We start from the raw sequence: 26,155 nt of genomic DNA, 5'->3' as shown, positions 1-26,155 counted from the left end.
CAGGCGCCAAACCGCTGCGCCACCCAGGGATCCCCTAAAAGTAGCTGTTTTGTGCCAGAGACCATACAAGGTAATGTGATCCTACAATGAGGGAAAAAAATTCCTGTCTTCAAAGAATTCAGCCCAAGTGGAAAAGGAGCCAGGTAAACAGTTACAGACCATAGGTTAGTACTCGATCCCAGAGCTACGGGCAGGGGCACAGAGAAGGGGAAAAGAAGGCGATTCTTCTGAATTAAGCATCTGCCACAGAAAAGGTGCTTTACGTCCACAACCCAGATGTTATCGGGGTACCCTCGAACACCTAAATTAAATGAGTTTGAGCCCCCCACAACCTCTGGCCTGTCAAAATCCCCGCCTTGCACTTTGACAGCAACCAATACCCAAGGCTCACTCTCTCCCACCCAACTTTTAATAAGGTGTTTTTCCAAATAAAAACTAAAAGGAATTTCAAAATAAGCAGCCAAGGTATTTCTTGGGGCGCATGGGTGGCTCCGTCGATGAAGCGGCTGCCTTCGGCTCAGGTCATGACCCCAGGGTCCCGGGATCGAGCCCCACATATGGCTCCCTGCTTCTCCCTCTGTCCTTCCCCCACTCATGCTCTCACTCTCGTGCTGCCCGCCCCCCCCCCATCACACATTAATAAAATCTGTTTAAAAAGATAACATTTCTCTACCTCACTCACCGTACATTATTTCACTGAAGTCTCACAACTCCCCTTGGACAAAGCACTGAACAGACGAGAAAACTCAGTTCATCCGAGATCATACTAATCCTATGTCATAGGTAGTAATGGATGTAAAGCTCTTCGCACTTAGAACACAGCAATAAGCACTTAATAAAGCATTTAAATCAATTTTTCCAGCCAAAATTATATTTATTCCTACAATATTTAGTTGCTTTATTTCTTCTCTGCCTACATTTACTACCTAAGTAATATAATCCAGTCTCACAACTTTACTAAATACCATCTATCTACTGACAAAACCATACATTTGTCCCTAGCTCTGACCAATGCTTCTGAACTCAATTCATTCATGAAATTGCTTACGTGACATCTCCACTGGCCTATCAAACTTGACATAATCAAAACGGAACCTCAGATCTTCCCCCTAAAACCTCTTTTCTCAGTCTTCCCATCTCAGTTCCTCCTTTGGCTCAGGCCAAAAATCTTGGGAGTCGTTCTTAATTTTTCTTTTTTCTTATACCTTAGATTCCATCCATTCAGAAATCCTGTTGGCTCTGCCTTCAAAAATACCAAAAACCCAACTGTCCCTTCACACTTCACTGCTACCACCTGGTCTAAATCACCATCACCTCTTGATTATCCACAATGATCTTCTAAGTCATCTCCTTGCTCCCACCCCATGTTCTACCACAAGCAATTCAGACCATGTCTTTCGTCAGCTCAAATCCCAGTGGTTTTCCATCTACCTTAGAATAAAAGCTAAAGCTTTCAAGGCCATCTTCGGTGCCCTCTGACATTGGAATTGCCCCACCAGCATCACCTCTTTGATCTCATTTCTTCCTAGGCTTCTTAATCTCTCCACAAGAGCCTCTCACTGCTTCTCAAACTGCCATATGCTCCTTTCATCTCAAGGCCTTTGCAGTTGAGGTTCCTTCTGTCTGGAACATTTTTCCAAGTGAACGTCATGGTTCTTGATCCCTCACTTTTTTCAGGTCTCTGCATAAATTGACCCCATTTAAATAGCAACCCACAGACCCACTTTGTTTAATATCTCTCCCTTATTCTACTTATTTTTCTTCACAGCACTTTTCATCGTGTGCTATATTACATTATGTGTATTGTTCTCTGTGTGCTAGGATGAAAGCACTAGCACAGAGATTGCCTGTTTTACTTATTATTATATGTACAACCCCTAGGACAAAGCCTGAGATGTGCTAGCTACTCAATAAATATGGGGGGGGGGGGGCGCAGTGGGGTGGGGCTGGGTGCCAGGGTGGCTCAATCAGTTAAGTGTCTGCCGCCTGTTCAGGTCATGATTCCAGGGTCCTGGGATCAAGCCCTGTGTCAGGCTCCCTGCTTAGTGGAGAGCCTGCTTCTCCCTCTCTCTCTGCTGCTCTTCTGGTTTGTGTTCTCTCCTGCTCTCTCCCTAGCAAATAAATAAAATCTTTTAAAAATATTAAATATCTGTGGAATGACAAATGAATACAATCCATTAAATCAAAATTAAGGAAGGCAAGAGTTTCAAGAAGGAAGTGTTCGCCAGTATCTAATGTGAAAAAAAGAAAACAATATAAAGACAAAAACATTCATTACATTTTATCAATTAAGAAGTCATTGGGATGGAGGCCCTGAGTGCTGGGGGAGGGAGGCCAATGGCTTTGGGTTGACAGTGATTGGAAGGAAGGAAGAAAGGAAGACATTAAGACGAGAACTCCCTTCTGGCAATGGATAGCGGGGATGATTGCACAACACCGTAAATGTACAAGTGCTAATTCTTTCTGCCACGTCTTATTTTCTAAATGCGGTATAAAGCAAAACTTATACTACTTTCTTAAACTTTCATGTTATCAGCTCATCTAGGTAAATGATTACTCTGCCCGCAAGTATTTACAATTGAATGCCATCAATTACAATTATTAGAATGCTTTTTTTCAGTGATACTCCATGGATAGTGTCTTAAGTCAGCTTCCCTGGAAAACATGCAGAGGCACATCTTGCAGGGAAGCTGTGGGAAGTGCTCTTCAGAGCAATGTCTATAAGGGAGTGAGGGAAGCACACGTTAACAGAGAGCAGCTGAACTGCAATGAAGCTGCAACAAAGGCCTCAGCTGAAGAGCTGTGAAGCTGGGCCTTTCCATCCTGCATCAACAAAGCACTGGATGATAGCTGCTCTGGGGAGTGAGCATAACCCTGGGTGAGGGAGCTCTTTTCAGCTAAGGGCTATACTTAGGCAGGGATTTGGCTAGGAGTGGTAGCAGATGGCTAGGGAAATGAATAATGTGGAAATCTGGACAGCATACTCTAGCATCCAACACAATTTAAGAAAAACAATAAAGTTATCAGTCCCTATCATTTATTTCTTTAAAGGATCTTTACACCTGAGAATAATTTCATAGTATCAGGAGATTCCCTGGGTGGCTCAGTGGTTTGGCGCTTACCTTTGGCCCAGGTCGTGATCCTGGAGACCTGGGATCAAGTCCCACATCAGGCTCCCTGCAGGGGAGCCTGCTTCTCCCTCCTCCTGTGTGTCTCTGCCTCTCTCTCTCTCTCTCTATGTCTATCATAAATAAATAAATCTTTAAAAAATAAATAAATAAATAAATAAATAAAGTTTGTTTTGTAAATTAAAAGTTTCTTTTTAATGTCAAAAATTACTACAGACAACCCTTGACATGATGGTAACCGAAACTTTCCTTATTCGGAGGGCAATGTTTGGTCAACACAGCTTTACAGACCGCTTGTCAGTACCCCAGGAGTCTGAGGTCTCAGGTTAGGAACCAGTGTTCTGAAGTGTCCCATCGTCCTTCATCTCCTGCCCCAACCCGCTGACCATTCTCCCTCAAACTGCCCTGCAGCAACTATCACACGCAGCATCTTTAGCCTCTGCAGTCCTAGTCTTTCTCCCTTGAGCTGCAGTTGAAACTGATCTCACACATCTATGTCTAATATTCCTACTCAGATTAGATCTCCCAAACACAGGGACTAGGTATTTACCTTTTTATATTCCTTATGAAAATTCCTTAATAGGTATTTAATAAAAGTGCATTAATTATGGAATACTAGTAAACAACTATATGATGATAGAAGTATGTCTTTAATGTTTCAATACTGAAGAATACATACAAAAAAGTAAACAAGTTTTGACTGTGTATCAAAATTAGGATTCATTTTGGAAGAAAATATAATTTACATAATTCTATTAGTTTTCAAAAATTACATTTAATTACTATTTTACCTTTTTTAAAAAGAGGGGCGAGGGAATGTCATGATGTAATCTTTCCTTATATAATAGCAGTACTTTGGTTGGTTATATTCTGAAAAAAGAATGAGACATTTTCTCTTATTCTTTCGAGAAAAGGATCTGTAAGATTTAAATGATCTCCAGAAAAATGTTTCCATTGCTTCAGCTGTGACATGGAGAGAGGTTTCAGAGAGTTAGACTTCTGGTGATGTGCACCAAGTTGACAATTTCTAGAGACAGGGAATTTTTCTAATGAATCACCTGAAATAAGTAAAACAATGAGAAAATCCTTAGGCTAACCAATACCCTACTATAAACAGTACTTTTTATTTTATTACATAATGAGTTTATATAATTTATTGCATTTTGGTCTCTGACTCAAGGACCTTGTTGGTCTAGTGAGAGATAAATTAAGCAAATAACCATCTAAACAGATGTATTACAATCCCACAACCCCTTGTCTAAAACCTTTGGGGCCAGATATGCTTCTAAATTCAGAATATAATTGGAACAATCTGGGACAGGACTCCATAATCAAATTCATTAATATTCTGCAGTAAGTCATATGAATAGTCTTATGAAATGGATTAATGACTCCTGATAAATTCACATCAATTTAGGTAAGGTTTTTGCCACCAAATCAGTTTGCTGCAAATTCATGAAGAAAAAAAAAAAAACAAATTTTGGTCTTTCAAGCTTTCTAGATTTCAAAATTGAAGATGAGGGACTGTGGAGTTGTATTACAAACAGTAGTTAAGGGTACGGAATTACGATACAGAGAACTCTGAGCACATATAACAAGAAAGCTGACTTGTTTTTGTTAAGATCCGAAGGATGAGAAGGCAAGAACCAGGTGGGGAAAAGAGTTAAAGCATTCCAGAAGAAGGACCTACACAAAGGCTATGAAAGAGAAGGAAGTCTGGCACAGTCAAGGAACTGACAGGAGCCCAATGCAACTAGAGCCTAGAGAGCGAAGATGAAGAATGATGCAAGAAGTTCAGTAATGCAGGGTGAAGCATGCATTCAAGGGCTGGATAATGCAAAATACTGATTAAATCATGAATGGCAGAGGCTGGTAGTTATTCACTAAATCCGTATCTCTTTTCTCCAGGGCACTTAGTCACATTCCCCAGTCTTCCTTACAGTTAGATGCAACCACTGAGTGTGACCTATATGGGATGTGAACAGATATATGCTCTATGTCACTTCTAGGTCAGGCCTAGAAAAATCCCCCACACCACATGGTTTTCTACCTTTTCTCCATTCTCACCTGCTGGCTGGCAGCTGCCGGGATCCCAGCAGGGAACTCTAAGGCCCAAGGGGATGGTATAACCCAAAGTGGGAGAAGCCTAGACCATCAAACCACATCATACAAGGCTGTCCACTCTGTTACGATTATGTGCCCTGCTAAATGAGAAATATACTTCTATTGTAGGTAGGCCTCTGTGCTTTTTGAGTTTCCTGTTACAACACTTAACCCAACCCTAACTAAACACTGTAAAGATTTTAGTCTCTATCCTTAAGAGCAATGGAAGCTCTTCAAAGAGATTTTTTTAAACATTTTCCTTATAGGAAATTTCAAATATATATAAAAGGTGGCAAGATAGAAATGGAGAACCTACAGTTTACCATGTACCCCACCTTCAATACCTGTCAACTAATAGCCAATCTTGTTTTACTTAGACTCCGCTTACTCTACTTCCTTATTATAATGAAATAAATATGTGGCATATATCATTTCAACTGTAAATATCTCACTTTGCATTTCTAAAAGATAAAGATTTCTTTTTAAACTTTATCACACTTTAAATAACTGTCTTTCCTTAATACCTAAATCTTGTCAATGTGCAAAATCATTGAGGTCTTAAGAGATGACAACATTACTTTAAGAATTTGGAGACAGTAGAATAATATCTCCAAAGTACTTACAAAACAAAAGACCTATTGACTAGAATTGTACACCTACCAAAGACAGCATTTGAGAAAGAGAGAAAAAGCAAATACTCTGAAAAATCAAAGATCAAGAGTGAACCACTAGTAGGCCTTTGTTGGAAAAAACAGACATGAAAAGACAGAAGTGAATCAAAAGACGTCATTAATTATATTAACTATAAAAACTAAATGCTCTAGTTAAAACATAAGACTGGAAAAAAGGAAATCCATCTTTATGCTGTTAACAAGAGAAATAACTAAACCATAAGGACACAGACAGACTTAAAACAAGGAAGATACACCAAATACCATAAAGAAAGCCAGCATAATATATAAACTTAAGATAAATGAAAGCAAAAGATATTAGGATAAAGAAATCATACCTATTAATAAAATAAGCCATAATAAAAAATTCACAAAGAAGATACAAAATATACAAAGCAAATGTTGATTAACAAGTAACTTTGATAAATCCACTGTCACTGTCATATTTTAAGATTTTAACATATTTCTTTCAATACAGATATAGCTAACAAATCACATTATTATTAATAGAAAAATGGGCAAATGATATGAACAGATGATTCATATAAAGGAAGGCTCTTAAATACAAGAAAAAAATGCTCAACTTCACTCATAATAAGAGGAAAACAAATTAAAACTAGACTAATATATTTTTTTACTATCAGATAGAAAAATTCAAACATTTGGGGCACCTGGGTGGCTCACTGAAGCGTCTGCCTTAGGCTCACATCATGATCCCAGCATTGGGCTCCCTGCTCAGCAAGGAGCTTGCTTCTCTCTCTCCCTCTGCCCCTCCCCGCCCCTCCCCTGATCGTGCTCTCTCTTTCCCCTCTCTATCTTAAATAAATAAATAAAATCTTAAGAAAAAAGAACCACATACAAAGTTATGAGATTCAACTTAGAGGAAAATGTACAGCCTTTAATACCCATTGCAGAAGAGAAGGCTGAAAAATCATCAAGTTAAGCATTCGGGTTGAAAAATAAAAAAAAAAAAGAAGTTTAGGGTAAATACAAGGAAAAATGAAGATAAAATAAGAGCAGTAGTTATTAAAATAGAAAACGCATACAAGAGAGAATCAAATGTTGACTTATATTATAGGTGAAGTCCTCCATGTCAGTCTTGTCCGGTCTACCTTCTTAAACCTTTTCAACACACTTGACCAAGTGACTTCCAAGTACTGGTCACTGCTTCCTCGGGTCCTACCCCCGATTCTGTTCCTATCTGAACAGTGTCAGCTCTGGAGGACTGGCGTTCTCAGCCTCACTGGAGCAGCACTAGGAGTTCGTCAAGTACTGAGGAGTACGGTGGTCCATGCTAATGCCTCGCAAAGTATGACCCCATTGTGAATGGGTCGTACAAAAAATAAACACACAGCAGCATTATTCTGTCAAGTGTATGTTTTTTATGAAATAGAAATAAGGATTAAAAACACTTCTATAATTTCAAAGCCATTATACCGGTTTTGAAAGATTTTCCTAAACAAGTTAAATTGTTCACAACTAATTCAGAAGAAGCTAAACTGAGAAAACTAGTAAGGTTCTAACTAATATCTTCTCAAACATCCATCTGGCAGGTGCCCTATGACGTGAGGGAAAAAGAAAACTAACAAATGCAAATGGTAAATATTTTAGTTACTCTGTATTCAATGTTTTCAGTAGCTAAAGAGGGACAGAGAGACAAATTAACTTTACCATTTTAACACAAGATTTAACTAACCTGTACCATCTTGGTCTCCTGTACATTCACAGTCAAGCAGGTCATGAGTAACACAATGTGAACTTTCATGTAATGTGAACAAATTTTTTAGCTCTTCTACTGAAAACGGGATATGTTCAGATGTCTTGGTTAGGTCAACAACTGCCCCAGAAAGATCTTGCTTACTGATCTGTCTTTGATAAATCTTTTCTTCTATTGTACCTAAAGAAAAAACATTGAATCGATTTCCTTCACATCTTTAAGTTCATTATTTTTGCAGGGTAAAACATGTTTATTAGCATACAAGTTAACAAAATAACAATATTCTTGATATCAAAGCCCAGAATAACAAAAAAAAAAAAAAAATCTTTTGATTATTCAAAGAGACAACTTTTTTTTTTTTTTTCACACTGAAGGGTTATTACCTGTGGTTAGAAGTCTATAAACATGTACAGGATTTTTCTGACCATCTCTCCATACTCTAGACATTGCCTATAGGAAATAAAGGGGAATTCAGAGTAGAGTGGGAACCAATAACCCTGTCCACATAAGCAATATGTGTTAATACATTTAAGATTAGGAATTCTAGATTTTACTTGTAGCTTTGGCAAACAAAGCCCAGGCATACCCAAGCATTTTCTACCTCCTATTTTTTTCCTGGGATAAAGAAAGGGGTGGATAAAAACATTCACTGTAAAATAGCTGCAGGGGTATCACACAACACTGAGAGGATCTATCTGCACCAAATAGGACAGTAAGGACACAAAGAACCAAGTATAGCATGGGCATGGAGGATTTCTTCCAGTCCAAGGAGCTAATGACTTAATCCTAGGGAATCCCTAGGATACCTAATCAGTTCAGGCTATGGGTAGATTCCTATGGTTTTATAACTTATCAGTGATAGTGTAGAGAGTTGGTGTTCAAACCCCACACCCTCTAAAGTCCTAACCTTTAACCAGCTCCTGGGAGAGAAACTCTAAGCCCTAGTAATACCCTGCCTGGTAAGAGTATCTTATTTACCTAAGGCCTTGGGCCACAGAAGATAGTTTTTGCTGACAAGGTGATTTAGGTGGGGGCCTTGGGACCTGTGGAAGGGCTGGAGACTGAGCAGCTTAGGTCATTCACACTGCTACTCCACGCTTATATGGCTGACCTCCAACAAAATCTCAACACATCAAGACTTGAGTGAACCTCTCTGGACGGCAATACTTCAATCTGTGTTGTCACTCATCAACGCTGGCAGAATTAAGTATTGTCTGTACAACCTCAGTGAATAAGGACAACTAGAAGCTTGTGCCTTGTCTCTCCTGAAATTCACATGTGCCGTTTGCCTTTACTGATTTTAGTCTGTACCAAACGGGGAGACTAAGCCTGCTGGGGATATGGGGATGTAATAAACCGTAACTATGAGTATAGCTGTTTTTCCTGGTTCTCGGAATCCTTCTACAGTAATCATTGAACCTGAGGGTTGTCTTTGGGTCCCCCACCACAGACACCAGATGAGGTGCAAATCCATAGGTAGATCTCAAAGTACGTGAAGATAGACTGTATTCTGAAGAAAACCAAAAGCAGCTTCTGAAATATTTCCCCACATAAGCTAATTTAATATCTGTATTATACCATCCACAAACCCTGATAAAAGTATCTACAACACTTTGTTGTCTTTCCCTGGTAGTCATGAGCATCCCAAAGGCCCAACTGTGTAGTATAGACTAGAGATACTGTCTGAATCCTGGCTCTGCCTCTGACAGGTTATATGGCCCAGAACAAGCTTCCATCTCCTCATCTGTAAAACAGGGCTAATAATACCCACACTTGCAGAACTATGATGAAGATTACATAGACGTAAAGCACTTATAGAATGCCTGATAGAAAGTAAGAGCTCAGTACACAGCAGTTATTTTTTTTTTTTTTTTTTTTTTTTTTTTTGTACACAGCAGTTATTATACATCCTCCTCATCCTCATATCCCCAGCAGGCATAGTCTCCCGAGTACACATTCTATAATGTGTATTTAATGCATAAATAGTCATACCTGGATATCAGTGGCTGGATTCCAATCAATGTCATAGAGAATTAAGTGAGATCCTCCAATAAGGTTAAGTCCCACACCACCAGCTTTTGAACTTAACAAAAAAATAAAATCAGAAGAGTATTTACTATTAAAACTATCAACAATTTGCTGTCTTTGGGAGACTGGTGTTTGTCCATCGAGTCTTGTATAAGTATATCCGTGACGCTTGCATACTTCTTGTAGAATATCCAAGGTTTGTGTGTAGTTGGATACCAACACCACCCTGCCAATCAAAAAGAAGAGCCTTTATATACAATTTTAAAGCAGTGTTAGATTTTTTTCACTGAAGGAAAATACTACAGTGGTACTACCAGTGATATTCATAGAACATGCAGCAATGACCCTGTACGATTAAAATATAGGTTCTCCTTCAAATTCAATTTTTAAATCAATATCTAAGAGACTTCTAGTTTTAACCGGAATAAAGATCTTTTTTCATCTCTCTGAAGCCACTCTAAAAACAGTACAATGAGAAATAGAAATAACTCTACCTTTGATAAAACAAGGAGATACCTACATGTGAAAATAGAGAATAAAGGAATGGCGACTTGCTTAGGGAGTATAGAGAACATAAAACCTAAGTGCCTGAAGGGGGGAGATTCTAATAAGAAACAAGAGCAAATTTATTCACATTAGAGAATCCTAAGACACCTCAGAAGGAAGGAGTTTAGACTGCCGCCATTATAAGAGCACTGGTAAACAGAGCCCATACTCTACTCCCATGTAACCAACTGACTATTCTTTCTCAGCTAGTGTGTTTATACTCTGGAGAAAGTAAACCAAAGAAAACTGAGACCAGGGGACTCTAGAAGGCAAGGATATAGTGACAAATCAAAATGAAAGTCTGCATACTGGATAGATCCCAGTTCCCTTTTACTGCCAATTCCCAAAACACCAGTAACCAGGTATCCCTCTCATATCCCATCCCCAAAAAGATGGTATTGGAAGATTCATCTCTGGGATGACTTAAATGACCCCAGAGAAAAGGTCCAGCCAGTTTACTACCTAATTACCCAGTGAAGACCACCAGTCAACCAGCCCTGCTCGGACAGTGTTCAATAAATGTTTTACTGCATCACTCTTAAATATGGACACCAAGGATCACCAACTATTTGTGGTGAGGCTCCAACATGAAAAATAGAAACCAAAGCAAATAAACAGAAAAGAAGATAACCATAAAACAGAGCAATGGAGGAAACAGGAGACAACTTTAAGAAAATAATTAATATCCTCAAGTAAGAGATGCATTCACAAGAAGAGAAGGCAATAAAAAAGAATAATCAAAAATAAGAAAATAAAAAAATAAGAAAATATCTTAGAAATTTTAAACGACAATCAGAATAAAAATTTAACAGGATAATTGGAACATAATAACAAGAGAGTATGCCAGGAAATAAGTGGGAAAAAAAAAAAAGGCGATGGAGCGCCTGGATGGCTCAGGTCATGATCGCAGGGTCCTGGGATAGAGTCCTGCTCAGTGGGGAGTCTGCTTCTCCTTCTGCCTCTGCCTGCTGCTCCCCTGGCTTGTGCTTGCTCTGTCAAATAAATAAATAAAATCTTTAAAAAAAAAAAGTGATGACCATTAAGAGAGAAAAGATAAAATAATTAGAGTATCAGTCAATGAGGTTCAGTATCTAACTAACAAAAATTCCAAAGAAAATAAAAGAAAGAAATTGTTTTGAAAGAGAGACTATTTCCCAGACATGGGGTCTTCAGACTGAAAGGACCTACTGAAGTTCCCAACCCAATAAATGAAAAAATGATCCAAATTAAGGCACATCAAAATTATAACTCAAAGCATGAGAAATGAAAAAAAGCAGCTATAGCTATCACAGAGAAAATACAAGTTACAAGCAAAGGATAAAAATCAGGAAGGCATCACACCTCAACTGGAAAAGCTAGAAGACATGTAAAGTACTTCCTTCAAAGCTCTAGAATAACATTGTTTCACTTTAGAATTTTAGAACTATGCCAAGTTGTCGGTCAAGGACTAAGTTTCAGACAAGCACGAAGTAAAAATGATTTCCCTTCCATCTCCCCTGTCTCAGGAAGCTACTGTAAAATGTGCTCCAGTAAAATGTGAAACCCAGGAAACATAAGGTACAACACAGAAAAGAAAAGAAAAAAAATTCTAGATGATGGTTAAGCAAAGTCCCAGGATGACAGCTCTGCAGCACAATTTCAGAATGACTGGTTCAAATTGTAGCATGAGGGCAGAGGACAAGAGAGAAGACAAAGAAAATACAAAAGAACTTAGACTCATAGGAAAAAGGCACTGAAAGGTAATGAAGGTTATATATAAGAAGGCTTTATAATACTTACAAACAATAAAGCAAATGGGGAGAAGTAAAAAGAAAAAAAAGGCAACCAGTAACTCCAAGAGGGCTACTAAAAAGTTGTTCAAGATAGAAAATGCAATCATGGTAAGCTATTTGGCTTAGCAGTGAACAACAACTTTGTTATAACAGAAGTATTAAATGCTAATTTAACCAAAAGCTGTGATATAACGGTCTTGAAAGGATGAAAGGGAGTGGAGGGAACATAAGAGCATTAGATTCTCATGAATCATAAGAGGAAGTCATTAGGTAAAATAAAAAATGGATGAGACAAGTAACATCAGCAAGATGGACTAGGAAGTTCTGGGTCCTTTTTACGCCATAGAAACATTAAATGAACAACCAGAAACAGACTGAAATAATTTTATAGGGGCTCTGGAAATCAAAGATCTACAACAACAAATAAATGCCTAATCAAGAAAAAGCCATATTTAAAATACGGAAGGAAATTTCATGGTGTTTTTACCCACCCTTGCCCTACTCCCTCCCCAGTACAGTTTGGTTTGGAAGATGGCAGCCAATCCCCTTGTTCCCTTTAGTGAACTGAATCTGCAAAGTCCTAACCTGTCTGCAGGCTACTTGAGGGGTTGGTATCTACCAGTGTTACCTAACTCAGAGTTCAGATGACCAGAAGCAGCTAGGATCTCAGCTAGGGGAAGCCACGGGGAAGGGGTGGGGGGCGTAAGAAATCACTGCCTGAGGAATAGAACACGAAAACTAAGGTTTTAGAAGAAACAGGGGTGAGGCTCATACAGAAATTAAGACATTTAAAAGGAAAAAAGAGGAAAACACGACCCATTTAAAGGAACAAAATAAGTCTCCAGACATTGTCCTGGAAGAAACATATGCTTGTGGAAAAAAGACTAAAAGAACTCTCCTAAACATGCTCAAAGAGCTAAAGGAAAAAACTGGACAAAGGACTAAAGGAAACTGGGAAAACTATGTATGACAAAACAAGAACATCAACAAAGAGAAATTACTTAAAAAAAAAAAAGAGAGAGAGAGAGAGAAATTACTGAAAAAGAACCAAAGAGAAATTCTGAAGCTGAAAATGTGATGTGACAAGAGAGCAATGACAGCACATGAGCTGGCAATACACTAGGGGAACTGGTGATTGCACTAAGAAACAGGATACAGAGGGAGAGAAGAACTAGGGCCTGATATTTTATAATGAGCCTTTTAACATCTTGAAAAAGAAAATTTTAAACCATAAAATAATGTAAAAAGTAAAACCAGTATTTATTATAATAGCTGACGTTCGATAATTAAGCAAAAATTAAAAATAAAGTCAAGACTATCTCCTATATATAATTAGCACTAGAAAATAAAAGCAAATTTTAAAGTTTTAATTATAAAGCAAGAAATAAAGCCAATTTTAAAGTTATAATTTTTTAAATTACACTAAGAAGGAAAAGATAATCCAACAATAATTTAGATTTGTATTTCTGTACCAGTTACTTTTTGCTACATAATAACCATCCCAAAATTCAGTGGCTTAAAACAACAACCATTTACTTCATATTTAGCTCACAAACTGCAGGATTAAAAAGAAAACCCAGACCCAAAATGGCATCACTTAGGTCAAGACCCCAAGTCAGGAACCAAGACTTAATAACTAACATAATTGCAGTTTCAGTCCCCCAGGAATGTAACCTATAAACCAGTCTACATGGAACTTCCTAGTCAATAACTAGGAAATTTACTGATAGACCCCTCCACTCCCCTTAGGACAGCAAGCCAGCTTAGATAATCCATTCCTTGCTGATAAATTTCTTTCTTCCCATCCTGCCTCTCTGCCATTAAAACTTTACTGGGGCCACCTGGGTGGCTCAGTGGTTGATCGTCAGCCTTAAGCTCAGAGCATGACCCCGGGGTCCTGGGATTGAGTCCCACGTCGGGCTCCCTGCAGGGAGTCTGCTTCTCCCTCTGCCTGTGTCTCTGTGTCTCTGCCTCTCTCTGTGTCTCTCATGAATAAATAATATCTTTAAAAAATAAAACCTTTGTTAGTTAAGCTCAGAAGAGCTCCCCTCTACTTCTTGCTTGATGGTGCTGCCTGATTTATGAATCATTTAATAAAGCCAATTAGATCTTAAAATGTACTTGTTTGAATTTTATTTTTTAACAGTAGGCTGGTGGGGATGCCTGGGTGGCTCAGTCAGTTAAGTGTCTGCCTTTGGCTTAGGTCATGATCCCAGGGTCCTGGGATCAAGCCTCACAGGCTCCCTGCTCAGCAGGAAGCCTGCTTCTCCATCTCTCTCAATCCCTCACATACTCCTGCTTGTGTCCAATCTCTCTCAAATAAATTTCTCTCAAATCACTCTCAAATAAATAAACAGAATCATAAACAAACAAACAAACAGTAGGCAATTTAGGCTGGGCTCAGCTAGGAGGTTCCTCTGCGGCTGTGACTCACATATCTGCAGTCAACTGCCTGGTCAGTTGGGGACTGGCTGACCTACTCACCAGGCTAGCCAAGGCTTATTCACAGGTACCCAAGGGAGGACAAGCCTCAATGCACAAGTTCTTTGAAAGTCCCTTTTTGTGCCACATTTGCCAACACTGCATGGTCCAATTCAAGTCATGTGGCTGAGCTCAGAGGCACAGTAGGAAGTCACTCAAAATTATCTAGCAAAGGAACATGTATACATGAAGGAGAACTTAGACCATTTTTGCAATCTACCATAATTCCAATCATTTCCATATTATTTCAATCATTTTTCCTTCCTCTATTACTGTTACAGTCAGCAGTTAGTTAGGCTTTAACAGAATACTTGGAGGTCAGCAAAAGGGGGTGGGGGTCAAGACCTGTTGTGAAAGCTAGTGACCCGTCCTGGCAGCATTCCATAAGCAAAGCCACAAGAAGCCAGATCAAACCAGACAGGCCCCAGACAAAGAAGGCCCAAGACCCTGACCAGGTAAGGGACAAAAGATGTAAAACCCTGCTCCCAAAGAAATCCTCTCCCCAAATAAGAACCCCACCCCTCAGATAACAACTGTCAATAAAAGATAGAGATCCAAGCTTCTCCCTTGAGCCCACCCACTCTCCCATTTCCAGAGTGTACTCTCACTTTAAAAATCTCTTCACAAAAAAAATAAATAAATAAATAAAAATAAAAATAAAAATAAAAATCTCTTCACTTAAACTGCTCGCTCAACCACTATGTTATGACGAACAAGACCGAGAGCCTCCAGTCATGTCCCCTGGTGGGAAAGATGGAGGCCTCAGGGCCTGGAGTCTCCCCAGTTCACCCAGCAACACTATAGGGATGAATAACATTACCTAAACAGTCTTTCTGATACAGCTTCACTAGACAAAAAAAAAAAAAAAAAATCCAGCTTAATATTTTCCCCCAATAGGTTCTTACAAGGCTAGATACAGACTGATGTGACAGGTGACTGACTAAGGAATCTCTGACAATCCTCCTTTAGAGGTCTAGAGCACCCCCCGCACACACACACACACACACAAGTACATATCACTTTTGAAACAAGACTGTTAATTTTCTCTTCATTAGACTATCCCATAAAGCAACTGAAATCTGGGTGCAAGGTGCACCCAGCAAAGTCTCCATCCAAGTGATGCACGAGGGATACAACATAAACCCTGCTTGCCAAGCTGTGAAGCCTAGTGAATGAATGTAACAACCAGGAGGGAAAATGAATGTTTTTAAATTTTGAAGTTTCCTTTTTAAAAATTCCATAAAAGGGACACCTGGTGGACAAGTCAAGAGTTCTCAGCTATGCCTCCACCCAGTTCTAATACACCTTAACCTTAACCTGCACAAAAACACTGTATGTACTAGAAGAGTTCTTCCTGAAGATCTCAAATATAACTGTCTGGTTCAAGTTAGTGGTAATACAGAAGTTACAGTGAAGACAGTAATATTATCCCTGAAACCAAACGGTGTCACTTCTAGCTACGTATCTTTAAAGGCTTAGAATGCTTGTGCATAGGCAGCCCAGCCCTGGAAAGCCTGGCCTCTACATCCAGTTGGCCATATGAAAAAAGGGCCAGACCTCAACACCTAAAAAACAACCCAATTAGAAAATGGCAGAGAACTTAAATATACATTCTTCCAGTGAAAATACACAAATCGCCAGCAAGTAGGTGAAAAGATGCCCAACAACATTCATCATCAGGGAAAGGCAAATCAAAAGCACAAGGAGATACTATCTCACACCCATTACGATGGCTGTTATCAAAAAACAAAATCACAGTCTTGGTGAGAACGTGGAGAAATTAGAAATCTTGTGCACTGCTGGTGGGAACGTAAAATGGTGTAGTTGCTATGAAAAGTAGTATGGTGGTTCCTCAAAAATTTTAAAAGGAATTTCCAAGTAAGCGAACAGTTCCACTTTTGGGTATACAACCAAAAGAACCAAAAGCAGGGCCTTTTTTTTTTTTTTTTTAAAGTAGGCTCTATGCCCAGCATGGAGCCCAACATAGGACTGGAACTCACAATCCTGAGATCAAGACCTGAGCTGAGATCAGGAGTCGGATGCTTAACCAAGTGAGCCACCCAAGTGCTCCTGAAACCAGGGTCTTTTTTTTTTTTTTTTGAAAGCAGGGTCTTGAAGACATATTTGCACATCCATGTTCATAGCAGCATTATTTGCAATAGCCAAAAGGTGGAGCAACCCAAGGGCCCATCAACAGATGACTGGATAAACGAAATGTGGAAAATATACTCAATGGAATAATATTCAGCCTTAAAAAGGAAAGAAATCTGATACATGCTACAATATGAAGCTCAAGTGCATTAACGTCAGTGAAATAAGCCAGTCACAAAAAGACAATACACTGTATGATGCCAGTTTTATGAGGACCTTGAGTACTCAAATTCACAGCAACAGAAAGCAGAAGGGTAGTTGCCAGGAACTGAGGGGGAGGCAGGAATGGGGAGTTGTTATACACTGGGTACAGCTTCTGTTTTGCAAGATGAAAAGAGTTAGGAAGATTGGTTGTACAACAATGTGAATGAGCCTAGCAACACTGAACAGTGCACTTAGAAATAGTTAAGAGAGTAGATTCATGTAATATGTATTTTACCACAATTTTTAAAAGGGCAGGGGGCAGGAGGATCTCTTCAGATAATGTAAAGCAGAACAAACGCCCATCCTATGCTACATGTTGCTTCTTCTCTCATAGGACAAGATAGGACACAGTTTTACGGACCCACAGTCAAAATTATTCTATCCCAACTCTGCCTCCAAATTACGCTTTTCCTCGTCATTTCTTTCTCCCCATAAGAGGGAAACTTTCCCCTATAGTATCTCAGGGATAAATTTTTACATGTATATTAATACCTTATCTCTTCTCATTTCCTCTAAAACTGTTCACTCATTACTCCTTGTCTAGTAACCATCATCTATCCCCTCCTCCTAAGAAGGAAAAAAGGATCCAGTTAAAAAAAAAAAAATGCAAATAGTTAAGTCTGAGTAAAAGTATACACTCATAAATTCAAACTAGATCACAAAATTTATTTATTTGAGAACAAGTGAGAGAGAGAGAACAGAAGGAGAAAGCATCCTCAAGCAGACTCCTTGCTGAGCGTGGAACCCTACGTGACGCTCTTGAGATCTCAAGACCCTGAGATCATCATAATCAGAGCTGAAATTAAGAGCATGCCGCTTAACCAACTGAGTTACCCAGGTGCCCCCACATCTGCACATATATATTACACATGTTCTTTTGTACATATGAAATATTACCTAATGAAACACTTTAATCAAACTATATTAAACACCTTATAGAAGTGTTCCTTATTTTAATTCCTTCATTGTTATGAAAAATAAACCTAAAAATATGCACAAGTCAAATGATATTATAAATGCTCCAAAGAGGTTATGCAAGATCACTTGACAATTAAATGTAATTACTATTTTACAATATTTTCTCTGTAATTTTGCCTTAATTCACACAGTTTGTGACAAAGATAATTAAGACACAGTCCCTGTACTATAAGTACTAATATGTGAGAACTAACATTATAATATAATGTGAGAAGATACAAAGGGAGAGCAGAAGAGGGGCATCTAACTCAATCTGAGGCCAGCAGCTTCTGAAAGGAAGACTCTGAGCTGAGTCTTAATAAAGAGAAGCAGCTGGCCAGGTGAATGAGAAGTGAAGGCCGTGGAGGCCTAAGAACCTGCACCACATACGAGCAGAGAGTAAGAAGCAGAGCAAATGACAGGTCCTGCAGGTGGTTTGGTATGACTAGATCGCATGGTAAGCATGAAGGAGAGGTGGGAGACAAAGCCAGAAAATACAGCATAAGCCAGAACATGAAAAGTCTTGCCAAATGTGCTTAAAGATTTCAGAAATTCCTGGAAGACAATTAGGAGTCTTCAAAGGATTTTTAAGGAAGGAGAGTGATATGTTCACATTTGTATTTTAGAAATATAATTTAGGGCAATGCTGATAGTGTAATAAGGTTGAAAGTAAGAGGAAAATAGCTAATTAGAGACCATCATAACCCAAATCATTAGTTACAAGAGTCAAAACAAAAATCTTGGTACCGGAAAGGAGATGGGTTCTAAGATTAGGAAATAATGACGCCACCCAGGTACGCCTGGGTGGCTCAGTGGATGAGCACCTGCCTTCAGCTCAGGTCTTGACCCTGGAGTCCTGGGATCAAGTCCCCCATCGGGCTCCCTGCAGGGAGCCTGCTTCTTTCTCCCTCTGCCTGTGTCTCTGCTTCTGTGTCTCTCATGAATAAATAAATAAAATCTTTCTAAAAAGAAAAAAAGAGCAACAGAATTTAGTGACCGACAGTGTTGGGTAAGTGAAGGAGAAAAATGAGTCTAGAAGAACTAGAATTTTTGCTGGATTATGGTGTCATTCATCAAGCCAACAAATGATGAAAATGGATCAGGTTGCAATGGCAAATGATGAAGCTGCTGGGGATATCTGCAGCTTAAAGCCTGACATGCCATCAGGAGATTCAGATGCCCGCTATAAGAAAAAAGGACATGGGAAGGAGAAGATAGGGTGGACCAGAGTTATAGACTTGGAATCAATACTGTATGAATGAGAGTTGAAATAAGGGGAGTAGAGATAACCAAGGAAGGTTATTTGGAGCAAGGCGGCAGCCAGAGAGAAACCCAAGAAGGGTCAACGTCCAAGAGACAGAAAAGAAGGGTTTCTGAAAGAGATTAAGGAACAAATCCGGTGTTAAAAATCAAAAGACATCTCTGGGTTATTGTGAATATATGTATTTACTTTAGATTTAGTTTTCTTAAATAAAGATCATGATCCCAAAGGAGGAGGAAGAGAGGAAGGATAATCTAAGCCAAAATTCCATGAGCACTTATAAGCAAGTTCATTAAATCGGCCACTTACTTTTCAGTAGGACGAAGTTCATGGATAACTGCTAAGAGCTTCAACAGCACCTGTAGTTTTCCTGATTCTTCCTCCGTAAACATGAGAGGGTTGTAATCAGCAGGGAACACATCTACCAAGCCTTCATACAGACTCTTTTCTTCCTTTCCATCCCAAGTTGAGCTACATTCTCTTTCCTGTTCAAAAGGATGACTGTTAACACTGGTTCATGTTTGTTCTGTTAATTAGGAGGAAAAAATGCTAAAATTACGGGGGGTTGGGGGGGGAGTGAAGATTAATAGCTACCTGAAAAAAATCAAGCTAACTACTATGTAAATCTTTATAGGTTACTGATTCGGTCATTTTTGAAAAAGGTAACGTGCACCCTGCTGAGTTCAACACAGTGGTTCTGAAGCAGTCTTCTAGCGCCGATCTTCGCCCTAGGGGGCAGCATCACTGCCCACGTATTCGTTCCTTGGGAAGGGGGAGGTAGGGAGCAGCAGAGAAAGGAGAGAGGAAACCAGCATGCAGTGATACGCGTCTGTTCTCTCCCAAACCCTGAGATTTCTCATCACTGAGGTCCCTTCTCCCCTCTTCTCTCCCTTCCCTCTATTACTTTTCTTTCCTGATTTGAGGGCTTCTCACAGCACCTCCCAGGTTATACTCAGAATCAAGCATAAGAGTTTACTCAAGCTTATCAACTTCTTCTGCAAGAAGGAACAATGCTGCCCTAAGTTAACAGAGAAATTTATTCTTACTTAAAATATTTTTGTTTATATTACTAATAGTTTTTAGAATAATTTTATTCCAACGTGATTATCGGCACCTCTGAAGTTCCTCCTCCAAAAGCACCTAGCTGACATGTGAATACTAGAAATTCTAGAAAACTAGAAATACGTTCATTAATAACGACATCACTTTTTAGATTAAATTTCTGAGGCTGGCTGGTCTCCTCTCTCACACTTTTACTGGATTTGTCACTGGTTTTGAAACTTTGTTCAACCTACTCCACCTGCCTGGAATGCGTCCTCATTTTTCTGTCCAATTATCCCAATCCTATAAATACGTAAGGACCCAATGCAAATTCCACCTGATTATTTACAGCCCTTTTGGGACGGGGGGTAGCAGACACTGACTCTTAAACTTTATGGTTACAAAGTACATTTCAGCTTTGACCTTATTTAATTGAGAAGTTACCTAAATACTTTATTATACTTATGTTTTCATGTGTGTTGTATTCCTTTTTTAATAATTCCAAGAACAGGGGCGCCTGGGTGGCTCAGTTGGTTAAGCGTCTGACACTGATTTCAGCTTGGGTCATGATCTCAGGGTCCTGGGTCCTGCATCAGGCTCCACACTCAGCAGGGAATCTTCTTGGATTCTTTCTCTCTCTCTCTCTCTCTCTCTCTCCCTCTGCCCCTACCTCCCTACTCTTGTGCACGCTCTCTTGGGCTCACTCTCCCTCAAATAAATATTTTTTAAAATAATAATAATTCCAGGAATATCTTAAGGGCACTGCTGTACAAGATGCTGGGCACTAAGTATTAATTTTAACTTGATTTAGTCTCAAAATACAGCAATAGTTGGGTAAAGTCACTTGATTAAAAATACCTGGAACTCTAAGATATTAAAATCACAACTGGGATATACAAGGAGAAAGAGACAGTTGCTGGCTTCTTCAGATTAGGTCTGCTAAAATGCCTACACATTGGAGAGGTCATCAAAGGACCACAGACCCAGGATCTAGTCTACAACTTTTCATGTTCAGAAACTGAATGTGCTTAAACTCTAGGCAAATGAGCCATACTAATCAAATTGAGAGATTAAGTCAGAACATAAATTTACTGACCTTCAAAGGAGACCTGCCTATATAAACCAACTGGTCTAACGCATTCTAGAAAACCACAAGGAAAGCCAAATCATTAGCAGAAAGTTGTCATGTGAATAGTAAATCAAAATACAAGGGAGATGGTGATCCTACGGCACAAGTTCTCAGCCAGGAACACGTAAGCAAATCACTTGAGGAATCACGTTTTCCAAATCCTCATACTTGGGTCCTACTCTCAGAGATTTGGAATCAGTCCATATGTGTTGAGGTCTGGACAAGTGTAGTTTTAAAGCTTTCCAGATTATAATGCACAAATTACTATTAGTTTTGGTTACATTTTACTCACATTTCCTGAAAAGAAACCCATTACTATGACTGAACTTAGGAAAATAACCTAGTTTCAACAGGAACATATTTATAAAAACACTGTTTAAAGGTTACTTATACATGTGGAAGGATCATTTCAGCCATTTTCTATTGATCCTTATTTGCTAAGATGTTAAAGGAAAGATTTAACCAAGTGAGGCTCAAGTTGTAAATTATGTACCCTTTTTGAAGCTTGTAGTATTCTATGCCTACTACTAGTTAACTGGTGCATTCTGCGCTAAGATAAAGTCTACCTTTTAAGGAAGAATTTTTGGCTTCTATTTTTGCTGGGCATCATGCCCAAAGGGTTTAGTTTTTATTACTGCGTATAAAATGTTTCTTAAAAAGTTGACTAATAAATTGTTATAATCCTGCCAGTAAAGAGTTACAGACTTCTCCTATGATAAACTATGTAAATATAACTCATTTAGGATAAACCTGAAGAATTCTGGTTAGAACACTCCATTTTCTAAATATATAACTAATGACCTCAAGCATAATACAGCATCCACAGGTTTTCTTTTGTCTTGCTTGCAAATTATTATTTTACTGTTTAAAGAAAAAAATAACAACAAAATTGTTCTAATAAAGTGTTAGGAATGAACTGTGGATAACAGAGTATCAATAGTTGTTATGTAACTTCTTTGGCCAGGCATTCTGGATTTGGATAACTCTAAAACAGAAAACTCTCACTATATTCCAAACTTCCTTATGTTTGTTAAATATCCAAATGGTTGGCTCAACTATATAACCATTAAAAATCATATTTGGAGAAGATATCTAAATTGGGGAAGTGTTTATAATTTAGTCAGTGAAAAAAGTAGATTTTAAAATAGTAAGCATAACATCATTAAAATTAAGTTTCTCTAGAACGAGGGAAGCCTGGGTGGCTCAATCAGTTAAGTGTCTGCCTTCAGCTCAGGTCGTGATCCCAGGATCCTGGAATCAAGCCCCACATTGGGCTCCCTGCTGAATGGGGAGTTTGTGTCTCCCTCTCCCTCTGCTTCACCCCATTCATACTCTCTCTCTCAAATAAAAAAGTCTTTAAAAAAAAAAAAAGTTTCTCTAAAACAAGATTATATATGCATATCTTTGAGCCCCTGTTCCTCACCAAAAAGTGGGGATGGTAATAACAATACTTATTCCACAGAGCTTTGTAAAGAATAAATAAAATAATGCTAGAAAAGTATTTCATGTTTGGTATATGATAAGGGTTTATTAGGTACTGGCTAAGATTATTATTACCAAAATACGGGGGGGTCTGGCTAGAAAATTTTATTTCTTCATAATAAATTCCTAAAAGTATTGCCAGGCCACAAAACATATATGACTTTAAGGCTTGATACACATTGCCAGCTATCTCTCAGTGGTGCCAATTTAAATTCTAACCAGCAGATGACTTCAATTTTCTTCTGATTTTCTGAATTTTATAAACTTCATGCAACATGTATCATGTGTTACTTTTACATGTGAAAAAAATACATTATTTTCCATGGTAAATTTTATATTTGTGCTAAACAAAACTGATTGGCTATATACCTAAAATAGGGAGAGAAACCACAGCAAAGTATTAGACAAGATACCAAAAGACATGGGGCACAGTCTAGAAGGCAGTGCCTCACATCCATATGAATATGGACATGCTCTCAACAGATAAAAGACTGGATAAACTGTACAGATGAAACATATAGGAGAGGCCTTCTGGAAAACCCACAAATGCAACCCCTGGGATTGGTCCTATCTGCCCTCTCAGATACACAGAACCCTTAGCTCATATCCTCGACACAGTCTCATACACTACTTACCTTTATAGACTTGAACAACAGGCAGGGGTGATTGCACAGTTTTTTAAGAGCTCCTATACATATTAGATGAGGACTATTTCCCAACAACCCTTGAAGGCAGAACCTGACAGCCTGAGAATTCAACAGCTTTCGATAAAGCTCAATCTGCAGAGCTCCTGGTCGGCAAAAGACTACATTCTCTATTTTAGGTGGAAGATATTTATTTATGACTTCTTGGGTTCTTCTAAGAATAAAGAGTCCAGTGAGGCAAGTAAGTTCAACTGCTCTTTTCTCTCCTAACTTCTTTTCTTCCTGTGAAAAAATCACAGACTTAAAAGTGTTTATAAACAAAAAATACTTTCAATTAAAAGGAATGTTAAACATTTTATAATAATAAACCACTTACTGATTATGTCTCTTCAGATTTTCTTTACAGAATAAATGCAATATGAGTTTGGGATAGAAAAAACAATTACCATCTCTTTAAATGTTCAACATAATCATTTAATTAAATGAAGCCAGTCTCTTAATCCTTGTTTGCAAGCTTATTGGCACCATTAAGAACCATCAGAAATCAAGAATCTACAAACTAAATTATTCTAAAAGTAAGCTTTCATGTGAAGACTGTCACGGTACATCATCCTAAAATCATCAACAAAGAACTAACTCAGTAAATTCTTGGAAGCAAATATTTTGACAAGTTATTGATCCTAAAATTAAGCCCAGAAGAAATTACTGGCACAAGGCATAGCTAAATTTTTCAAAATCAGTATACATAGTTCATTAGAAATGTTAGTTTCCAATTTGTTTGTTTCCTTTAGTTCATTTCTAAGTTTTTACCACAGTCAAAACTCACAGTATGAGTAAAATACATGTTTAAATTCTCTTTTGAGCATACATAATTTCACAATGAAGCTTAAAATAAAATCCCATATGTATATATTACTATATAAATCATGAAAAATTCTCCTATATTAAAACCACTTTCAACTTTTATTACAAAAGAAATAGGTTTACTGAAGAAAAGTCAGAATAGTTAAGCAAAACAGTTATGCAAAAATAAGAAAATTAAAACCAACTTCAATCCACCAGAAACAACCACTGCTGTCAAGACTTTTATGTACATCTTCCAAGTCTTGTCTTTATATTAATATGTAAATGTATTTAACATTTTATTTTTACTTTTATTTTCCTGTTTGTAACAAAAATAGGATCTCTATAGTTTAAGCTTCATGGGAACAAGGCACTGGTCAGTTTGGCTTTTCACAACATTCCCTAGTATCTAACACTGCATTTGCCCCACTATAGGTGTTTCACATGTAAGTACTAGGTAAATAAATGAATGTGATTTTATTTTTAAATAATGTATTTTGGACATTTCCCATGGTATTAAATATATTCATAAGCTATTATTTTATATACTTTCTGGTTTATGGGAAATGCTCAATAAATATTCGCTGATTATCGTATTTTATTAATTCAGAGACTTTTTTTTTTATACATTACCATCTCCAGTTCAGGAGATGCTTTTTATAATCAATGACTTCTTATAATTGATAGCATGTTTTCCTTAGTGGTTCATAAAATAATGATGCATATTAGAATTGGTATTATTTTAGATTTAATGAAATACACTGTGTTTACAATATACAGACTCTGCTTTAACCAATTTCCTACCTTTAGAAATGTCTGTTTACAATTTGTTTCCTTTAGTTTTATACTTTTTTACCCTTACAGCTAAATCTTTAAGAATAGCTATAAGTATTTCTTTATAATAAATTCCTAAAAGTGGTATTGCCATACCACAAAATACATACAATTTTAAGGCTTTTGATACATACTGCCAAACTGTCTCCAGTTGGACCAATTCACATTCCAACCAGTAAAGGACAGTACTCTCATCTATACTTGCTATTCCTACGTAAACTGAGCCTACTAAAACATCAACATAAGAGTATAAAAGTTATTTTATGGTTATTTCATCAACAGCAGTAAAAAATGAATATTTTTACAGGTTTACTGTCATTTATAACTCTTTGTGGTGTACCTATTTATGACTTTTTTAATGTGATACTTTCTAAAATAAAGCAGTCTGTTGTGTTGGCCTTTAAGGACCTTCTAAGTCCTTAGAGAAGAGTTGAAGCAAGAATAAATAATAATAAATAAAATGCAAGAAGAGTTGAAGGACTGTGGGAAAAATAAAGAATTCACGAATTTAATTTTTCCAGAATTAAAGAATGCCCAAGTTGTGGATGACTTTCCTGGACATACTGTTTTTATTTTTTAACCTATTTACAAAAGTAAATTATACCTCAGAAGCAGAAGGCTGTCTTGATATAATGATGGGTTCTTCATATACTCTTCTATAAAATGACAAAGAGCCTAATATTCCTGGATTTACAAAATCAATTAATGCAAAAAATTCTTGAAGATCATTCTGAACCGGAGTACCTAAAGAAAAAAGTGATGAAAAAGTCAAGTTTGCGTTTTACAGTCACAGGTATTTGTAGACAATTGTACCCTCTCCCCTAAGAAAACTAAAATATAGGCTTTAAGGCTGAGAAAAAGCAGCCAAATCCAGTTGAACAAAAATATTAAGAACATATAAACTTTTAACTCTGGTTTTAACTGTGTACTAAATTCAGCATAGTGGTTGCTGAAGCACAGGTTTTGAAGTTTGACTAGTCTGAGATCAAATCCCATCTGCATCATTTACCCTCTGAGTAACCCTGAGCAAGCTACAGACTTCGGTTTATTCTATAAAATGAGCTCCTAGGGCTTTGAGGATCAAATCAGTTAATCCATATGCCATACGTAGAACAGTGCTTAAAGCACAATAAATGTTCCATAACTGTTGGTAATTCTTAACA

At 37.9% G+C, this 26,155-nt stretch overlaps 1 protein-coding gene across 13 annotated transcripts in view; it reads right to left on the bottom strand.

The window, feature by feature from the left end:
- Positions 1-26,155, bottom strand: part of RAD54B (RAD54 homolog B) — a 102,008-nt gene that overhangs the window by 8,537 nt on the left and 67,316 nt on the right. For 3 of the 13 annotated variants that reach the window (XM_072734316.1, XM_072734313.1, XM_072734317.1), the window contains 7 exons: positions 25,597-25,736; positions 23,307-23,597; positions 19,329-19,504; positions 9,612-9,873; positions 8,003-8,069; positions 7,599-7,799; positions 3,920-3,998 (listed from right to left, as the gene is read on the bottom strand). In XM_072734316.1, coding sequence (XP_072590417.1) covers positions 3,925-3,998; positions 7,599-7,799; positions 8,003-8,069; positions 9,612-9,873; positions 19,329-19,504; positions 23,307-23,597; positions 25,597-25,736 — 1,211 coding nt within the window. In that variant the 3' untranslated portion in view covers positions 3,920-3,924. Of the gene's footprint in view, positions 1-3,759; positions 4,187-7,503; positions 7,800-8,002; positions 8,070-9,611; positions 11,186-19,328; positions 19,505-23,306; positions 23,598-25,596; positions 25,737-26,155 lie in introns of those variants that run through there. The other 10 variants (XM_026013655.2, XM_026013676.2, XM_026013684.2 and 7 more) reach the window with 7 other exon arrangements.

The sequence above is a fragment of the Vulpes vulpes genome, chromosome 13 (genome assembly GCF_048418805.1).
Source record: "Vulpes vulpes isolate BD-2025 chromosome 13, VulVul3, whole genome shotgun sequence".
Classification (NCBI taxonomy): Eukaryota; Metazoa; Chordata; class Mammalia; order Carnivora; family Canidae; genus Vulpes; species Vulpes vulpes.
This window is presented reverse-complemented; position numbering and strand designations above follow the sequence as displayed.